Genomic DNA, 8,563 nt, shown 5'->3' with positions numbered 1-8,563 from the left:
TAGATGTCTTATGCATGAATATTTTTAAGGCTGTGATACAATGCCTGTGCTATGTAGAATCAATTCTTTCTTTTGTTGTTGAAAGGCTGTTCTCAAGAATTCATGGGGGCAGGTTGCTAAATGGTCATGTTGATGGGTTTAATACATTTGGTGAAGCACTTATAAATCCTCTACCTCAATCATCATAACAAAACCATTCATAATTCCTGAAGGAGTGAAAAGTTAATTGTCAGGAAGTGTAGAACTACTCAACTATTCATTTGATTGTGAGCTAGCTTATATTTCCATGTCCTCTGAATACTGAACTATTCTGGACGCGTCATTGGACCATGGAGGCTCCAATGTATGTTACTGTAGTTGTGCTCTTCTTTGGTATGTTAATACATGTTGGATGTTTGGTTGGTCTTCTATACATTTAAGTGAAGATCTGGATTCCAGATGTAACTCTTAAGGCTTAATATGATGAATTCTTTGTCGGTGATTAGAATGTGTGGCATAACTATGAAAGATTGTATGTCTTAAACTGGAATTTTGAGCATCATCATTCCTAAGCAGCCCCATTGTTCAGAAATTTTGCAGGGGGCACTTGTTTCCTTGCTCGATCTGAAAGATGATGTTCACTCTAATTATGTGCAGTCATTCTGGAAGGTGACATTTTATTTCAAGCGTATGGTCCTCTTTCAATGCTGTGCCATTTTTGAGGTTTTCAATCATACTTTCATGTTATGGTTGCAGCTGTCTATTGAATCTTAGAAGCAAACATATGTAGCCTAGTATTAAAGTTTTATTCGAAAGGTGTCTACTGATTGGCTGGTGGGCATATTTCTCTGCTTGCGGGATGTCGAGGGTTTCAATGATGATGGGGAGATGTCCTGTCCTGGCTTTCAATGATATAACCTTGATGTGGCATCTCCATTGTATTTCTAGGAAGAGGAGAAAGGAAGGAAAACTGCTAATGAACAGTCTAATCTATTTTAGTTTCAAATTAATGTGGGACAGTTGCAGCAGTTATTAGGGTAAAAACCTTGTACAAGAAGTGTGCCAAAAGAATTTATTGCAATTGCACTAGTAGAAGAGTTTGATTAATACAAAAGGATAAAACCTAAATTTTTACGGATAGCAAAGACTCATCAAAATTATACATATAAAAAGTTTTAAGATAAATTATGTTTATAGTCCATGAATTAAATTAGATTTTGTTAAATAATTTTGAAACTATAAAAAGTTAAAGTTTCATCTTTGAACTATCTGAATCGATTTAATATTATTCTTAGGTGCGATTCAAATAATTTTTTCTCACTGAAAGTCTGATGTAGCAATCTGCGATGTTTATGTAGAGTATTTTTTGCTTGTGCGATGTTTATGTAGAATATTTTTTGCTTGTGTGGTTCAATGGGCATTGGCGTGGTTTAAAATATTTTGAGTCACATCATCTTTCTCTTTCCCAAATTTGCTAATATAACGAAAATCTCAAATTTCATCTTTTCCAAATCTCTCATCTCCTATCTTTCTTCTTCTCATCCGTAAAATCTCAATAAAAAAAAGAAGAGAGAACGAAATCCCCTTCCATCCATGGTCCCATCCTCCTCTCTCACAGTCTTTTCTTCTTTATTTCTTATCACTCTATTTCATTGAATTCTCGCCACCCATCTCTTCTCAAATCTCTCATCTTTCATCTCGCTTTTTCTTATTCCCAAAATCTCAATTGAAAGAAAAAGAGAAAGAAGGAAAATCAGCTCCCTTTCCTTCATGGTCTCATCCTCCTTTGCTTGGTTCTTCTCTCTACTCATCTCTCATTGCCTCCTCCCAATGCCTCCCACCAAAGCTGGCGTCAGATTCATCTTCACCTCCCATTTTAAATCCTCTTCCTTCCATGACCCCATTCTCCTCAAAGAAGAGAGATTGGAAGATAATCAAAAAAGAAGAAAGAAAAATAGGATTGGGGAAGAAAAAATAATCATTATGTTTCCTGCATCCAATAATTCTTTTTTAAATTTTAATGTCACTGTAGTGTCACGGAAGTACTGGATGTTGCAATATCAGATTTTCAGTGAGAGAAAAGCATCAGAATCACATAGGCAGTATTAAATTGATTTAGATAATTTAAAAATTAAATTTTAATTTTTTGTAGTTCAGAGATTATTTACAAAAATTTGATTTAGTTCAAATATCAAGAACATAATTTATCTAAAGTTTTATCAACAGTTGGTTACTATTTTGTAGGCAGGTCTATGAAAGGATCGTTTGTTTTTGTCTTGGAAGTTGAAACTGCCACAAGCCAGACCTTGTCCACAAAAAATCTAGCATGTTTCTCAAAATTTGGAAATGCACCATTCAAGACTCGAACATAAAATCATTAGTTGCTATGCTAAGAACCACCAAGGCAAGTCCCAATTCAAAGCAACCAATTTTATTTTACTAACAACCTTTACATGGTTTACCATTTGTTTTTGTTGCAAGTTATATCTCACATATACTGATCAATTCATCATTGGCAGAATACTTACTAATATTGCCTACAAGTTTGCATTTTTTTTTTTTTTTGCATGTTATAGGTATTTGAATAACATGATCTATAGACTTCTGTTTTTTAAAAAATGTAAGGGCTTTATATTTTTAATTTAGACAATTTACATATGGATTAAATCTAGATTATGCTAAAACTCGGTGGGCTGATCTGATGTGGAGGAATGCCCTTATGCCAATCTAGGACCTGCCCCACCTAATGACACTCAAAATGGTGCCTTTTTGTCGGATGAGTCCAGATTAGGAAGAACAAGAAGAAGAAATACTGAAATATGAAAAAAAAATAAAATAAAATCGATCTAATATCAAATCTTAGCACCCAAGTTGTCAATAATGTGCTCTGCTCCCTCATTTTCCCATCCCGGTTAGTTCATTTCTTTTTGTCTCTTTTTATAGTATTTTTTTTAGTACTGTTTTTCATGTATGTAAACAATTATTTTTTTTTGATAAAGCGTTGAAAGCGAAGGCATATCTACATTAAAGAAAAAAAAAAGCAAGTAAATCAATAATATTTAAGTTAGGTACTACATAATGTGAATAAATGATCCCTGTATTTCCGAGGCTATCGCATAAAGATCCAAGGATAAATAAATTAATGTCATGCTTTTGTTTAACCATTGCAGTCCTACCACATTTGTTTCACAAAATAAATTAAAATGCAGAAAAAGAACTTTTATACGCCATTCTAAATTTAACAAAAGCTTTTTTTTTAGGAAAAAAATAGAACGTATATGTTATACATGTATACTTGCTCTATAAAGCTAAAATGAGTCCATCTCACCAAATCTCTTTCGTCAATTAAAACAATATGGATATATATAGTGTCGCGGGCATATGTGTGTCGCGAGAGAATTCTAGAATGGAATGGATTGGTTTAGATTAATCTGGACGTAACAATTGATGATCATAACTTGTTTTCTACTAAATATCAAATCAAAGAAAATTCAAGTTATAGTTTGAAATGGATTTACATGAAATTTTTAGTATTTTGATTTTACACCTCTACAAGATCAGCACGATCTTGATTTCTGTTGCTGACATAAAACCATATCTTTCTGTCTTCAAATACTTACCCGTTTATTAAACATAAACTTTGTAAGGGTTTCAAAAAGTTCCAATAGTTCTTTTGTTTCATGATAAATTTGTCTGCCTATGCTTCATAAAAAGAATTGATAAGTTGGTGAATCGTGAGATATTCCAGCCATTCTGTCTTGTACTTGTGAGAAAAATAAAATCAAAATAGAGAAAATTTTGAATCCCATCAATATGAGAAAAGAAGAAGAAAATAAGGAAAGAAAAGAATGAAATAAAAGAATGAAAGAAAGGGAGAAAGGGAAGAAGAAGAACGGGAAAGAAAAGAATGAAGAAAGGAAGGAAAATGAATAAAGAAAAAAAGATAGAAAGTAAAGGGACAGACACGAAGAGGGTGATGCTCGGTCGGAATATTCCAGGATTGGTATAAATGACCTGGTGGCGGTTGGCTTGTGAATATGGGATCTTTTCTAAATCTAAAAAAAAGGCACATGCTTTCTTCCCAAAGGAGAAATAGGTCAGCTGGTTTTCCTAATGACCCTTTCTTTGTTGTTTCTTTGGCGAGAAAGGACCTTGCTTTCAATTTCGAGCTGATGATGAGGGATATATCTTTGGAAAGTAATAGGTTTTCTCCCTTGGATTACTTAAATATTATGTATGTTCATGTGTACATGTGTACGTATGTACATGCATTTTTTTAACATAATTTGGAGAGAATTAGCCGTGGAATTATTTATAGTCTTATATAGTGTCAATGAAATCATCCTATGTACCTTTGCTTGGTTGGACTTTCATATTTTATTGAACTTACTTTTTGTGAGAGGAAAGAACTTAAGAAATGGAATTTTATATTGTAACTCTGTGAATTCAATTCACTCTTTTTTTTTTTTGCCAAAAATTATTCAGTCTATTCTTGGAATCTTTCCACCGACAATTCCAAACCGCTTACTCCAAAACATTCTCTGATCTAAACATGAAGGGACCCCAAATAGAGCCGGTTGGATTCTCATATTGGACCTTAAATTATAGAAAGATAGATATTTGAACTTAATATTGGACTACGGATGTTTAATTTGTGAATTAGAATGGATTGAAATGAAAATCGAAATGATCATATCTCTATCAGATTTAGTTCATAACCAAAATCGAAATGAAATTTGAAAACTAGGAGAGAGTAAGAATTGATTTTTGGATGGATTAAGATATTTTTGTTCCCTCAAAAATCAAATCAAAAATAAAACTCCTTCCAACCAAATGGCTAACATGGATGTTATTTATTCTCATTTTTATTCTAGACTCCAACTCTCTCCAACCAAATATATCCTTCATTTTTTTTGACTGCAATACATTTGCAGTTCCAGTGCTGGCGTTCTTTTGGTGCGGACGTACTGGATTAAGCTAAATGCTACTTCATCCACTGGATCAGAAAAAGAGAGAACAAATAAGGAGCAACAGCAATCTCCATTGCAGTTTAAACATACATGCCTCATGATTTTATTTGAAAGAGACAAATGTTGGAGCAATACAAACCCTTCCCACCCTAAAATTAGGAAAGGTAAGAAGAGCAACCATAAATTATATACATGATGTTCCATCCACAATTGCTGAGAATTTCAAAAGGGAGACTATGTACATTGTCTTCATGAAGGAAGACTTCAAAAGATCATCTGGAGGAAATTGCTCAGATGTAGGGGTTTATGTGGGAAGAGTAGTCCCTGATGCCGGCCCCCTCCCACCCCATCCATTCCTCCCACAAGTCCCAGTTTTCATCACACATTCCCCTCATTGGCTCGTCCGTGTAGCCATCGTCGCTCCACTCCTGTGATTCCCATTGCTCGTCTTCCCCCTCGGCTTGCCTCAAACTACTTATCACAATCTGTAGAGATCATTCAAGAGGGGAATTTGGTCAAATATGAACATAGCTGTCAAATTACCTAAATTTAGCAATCTGATCCAAGATATATATATATATATATAGAGAGAGAGAGAGAGAGAGAAAGAGAGAGAGAGAGAAGCTAATTGGATAATTCAATATTTGGGAGAACTCCTAACCTAAGATTTAGCGGTTGTATCCACTCAAGAGCTATATGAAGCAGCCAGAACCCCCCCCAAAAAAAATGAAGATACGAAACAAGTATCTAATTTAGAAACGTTTTCATATTTAGTAGAAGAAAATTAAAGGGAAGAATATACAACTCAAAATTATTATTTTGTTCCTCCCATGACAACATATTTAGAAAGGAAATGGGAGCAAAATAAGGAAAGATAAATTTTACAATTATTTATTGTGTCAAGGTTTAGTGCCATTTCTATTTCAGGCTACAAAAAGTAGGGTAAATATGTGGGGGTTTTATTCGTTTTACCATTGCTAAAAAAAATTGATGGTCTGAACGGATAAAATATCATCCATCCCAGCCATCGAAAAGAAAGGACCAACCTATCTTAATCAAACGATCCCACAGTAGCCATTTATTTTTTAAAGATCGAAAATAAACTTTTTTAAGGAAAAAACGAGGAAATGTGGAAAATACTTACATCATAGGCTTCATTAATCTGATGGAACTGAATACCACAATTGCTCCCTTTGCACACATCTGGATGGTACTGCAAACAAAAAACCATTTAATCTATTTAGAAAAAATCCAAAAAAATCCTTTTTTTTTTTTCTTTTACACCATTGATTACCCTTTGATCAAACTCATTCTCTCCTATTTCCAAGCAAAAAAAAAAAAAAAATCCATTTGCATAAACTTCCCTAGAAAGATACCGAGAATCCAAAGAAAAAACAATTAGATTAGAGAAACCATTCCACAAAAATTCCATTTTTTTTGGATGCAAAAAAAAAAAAATCCATAGCCTTTTTCAGACTAGCCTTACAATAGAACAGCAATAGAACTTAATTTTTTAAGAATCTCCCACTAATCCTTTGAACAGAGTCTCCATTAAAATCTCCAAACAAATCACACAAGAAAAACTTAAAAAAAAAAAAAAAAAAACAGAGGAACTAAAGAAAGGATGACAAAAAAAACAGAGGAATTAAAGAAAAGATGAACATTTAGACACGAACCTGTAAAGCGAGTTGGCGGAAAGCCTTCTTGACCTCCTTCTCGGAGGCGCCGGGCTCAATCCTCAGCGTCCGGTACTGCTCCCTCAAGCTCCCGGCGGCGGCGGCGGAGCACCACACCCCCCTCTCCGCCCCCTTCCGCCTCCCCCCACTAGCTCTCCCTACCCAGCTCGCCGACGACGAAGCACCGATCGATCCCATCTTCCCCATTGAAATCGCCATATATCCAAATCTAAACAACTGCTCAAAGGAACTCGAGATCCAAAGCAAGTGGAGTTGCACCGGAAATGCGCGGAAACGCCCCCTTCGCGTTTGTTTATATAGAAAAAGACCGAGGTGGTGGGGAGATCTTATCGCTTCTTTAAAAAAAGAACGGACAACACCCTCCATCTTATCCGCTCTCCCTCTACCCTTTTTCTAATTTGGCAACGAGAATAACTTAATTCACCCATGGTCTACGAAAAAAGTTGGGCAGGGACCCACGTTTTACTTATGGGGGTGTGATTTCGGGTGTTTCATAAATAGTGGATGCCGAATTTTCCTTTTAGTTTTTGTCTCTGATCGTTATTCCACGTAGGATTGGAGCCTGGGAAGTGGGAGGAATAATCCTAATCTCTTTTCCACTTTTTGCGATCCAGTATATCCGGTCGCCGATGGTTACGTGGATGCCGTCAGAGAGGCCGGTCCTCGCACGTCTCACACGTTTATGGCGCAATTTGTTCTTCTTGGTTTATTTCTTTTCTGATTTATTCTGTTTTTATTTCTATTTAGATAATGTTCGGAGCTTGAATTTTGGGTGGAGGATAAGTGGTGGATAAGGGTGATGGCACCGAGCCGTAGATGGACGTCAGACGTAGTATCGGATGGACCGAGAATAAGGGCTGCTCCACAACGAGGAACTAGTTTTACGGGGTTCCGTTTTATCTGTCCGTGTTTTATCCGGCACGTGTTTCTCGCCCCGTCAGGCGCCGCGTGGTGTTTGGATTTTATGTTCTTGGAATTATATTAGGGGTATATCTATGTTCATATTTATTTTACATTCAAATATAAATATTAATTAGATTTAAAAATTAATATTTATATTTATTTTTAATAAATATTGATATAATTAGATAATAAAAATATAAATATAATTATGGATATAAATCAATAATTAAACTCTATAACTCAAAGGCATTGCTAAATAAAAAGTGTTGGCGCATAAAATCAGCTTCGAGACATGTGGCATCATCATACGAGATCAAATCTTAAAGCGTCTGATACCAGCATACCAATTCATCTGTAAAATAGATTCAGATCGGTATTTTATCAATCTGAACAAAAGACGTCCTCATATTCTCTGGAGTTCTGCTAGCAGAAATGTTCAGATCGGGTATATACCGATCTGAATTCTTCTCTATCCTGGAATGTTATAGCATCCTTATTTCATCTTGATTTTCTGCCGAGGTGAGCTATTTTTATGACGGACTTGATTATTGACTTTGCTATTCTGCAAACACCTACAACGGTTTCCTCAACCAAATCACAACTAGCTACGATCTCATGTATAGCTCATATGCATAGCTGTATGCCAGCTCACTTACAGATAGCTCTCTAATCGCCTAACAGACTCTCCTAACAGCCTAACAAAATTTGAAACGACCTCATCATCCTCTTTATAAATAGAGGATCAAGGATCCTCCATTGGTGAGTTCAGCTCTTGAAAACTCGAAAAAACTTTACCAGTAGGAAGTCAAGCCAGACTCTTGACTTCTACTGAGTTATCTTCTAGTTCCATTCGATTTCTTTTGCTTTTCCACTCTTTTTCACCTCTGTCCTCAAGGCTCGGACTGACTTAAGCATTGAAGGGTCAAAAATCGGAGGCTCTCCGTCCGATTTTTTAATCGATTTTGCAAGTCGGAGGAGTCTTCGCCAGATTGCAAGGATTATGCCATCCCTATC

The 8,563-nt window shown here is 35.6% G+C and overlaps 1 protein-coding gene across 1 annotated transcript; it reads right to left on the bottom strand.

Moving 5' to 3' along the window:
- Nucleotides 1-5,022: 5,022 nt before the first annotated feature.
- LOC105049874 (chaperone protein dnaJ 8, chloroplastic) lies at nucleotides 5,023-6,923 on the bottom strand. Its single transcript, XM_073242569.1, has 3 exons — nucleotides 6,626-6,923; nucleotides 6,094-6,162; nucleotides 5,023-5,434 (listed from the first exon to the last, which is right to left on the bottom strand). Exons 1-3 carry the CDS (start codon nucleotides 6,842-6,844, stop codon nucleotides 5,240-5,242), a joined length of 483 nt encoding a protein of 160 aa, XP_073098670.1. The 5' UTR covers nucleotides 6,845-6,923; the 3' UTR covers nucleotides 5,023-5,239.
- Nucleotides 6,924-8,563: the final 1,640 nt, after the last annotated feature.

Source organism: Elaeis guineensis, chromosome 8 (genome assembly GCF_000442705.2).
Source record: "Elaeis guineensis isolate ETL-2024a chromosome 8, EG11, whole genome shotgun sequence".
NCBI classification, from domain to species: domain Eukaryota; kingdom Viridiplantae; phylum Streptophyta; class Magnoliopsida; order Arecales; family Arecaceae; genus Elaeis; species Elaeis guineensis.
This window is presented reverse-complemented; position numbering and strand designations above follow the sequence as displayed.

Excerpts from the sequence above, each read along its gene's own strand:
- LOC105049874 (XM_073242569.1), bottom strand. The coding sequence starts at position 6,844 with ATGGCGATTTCAATGGGGAAGATGGGATCGATCGGTGCTTCGTCGTCG. Across the intron at positions 6,163-6,625 it reads TCCGCCAACTCGCTTTACAG|TACCATCCAGATGTGTGCAA; the intron begins GTTCGTGTCTAA and ends TTTTGTTTGCAG. Across the intron at positions 5,435-6,093 it reads AGATTAATGAAGCCTATGAT|ATTGTGATAAGTAGTTTGAG; the intron begins GTAAGTATTTTC and ends TGATCTCTACAG.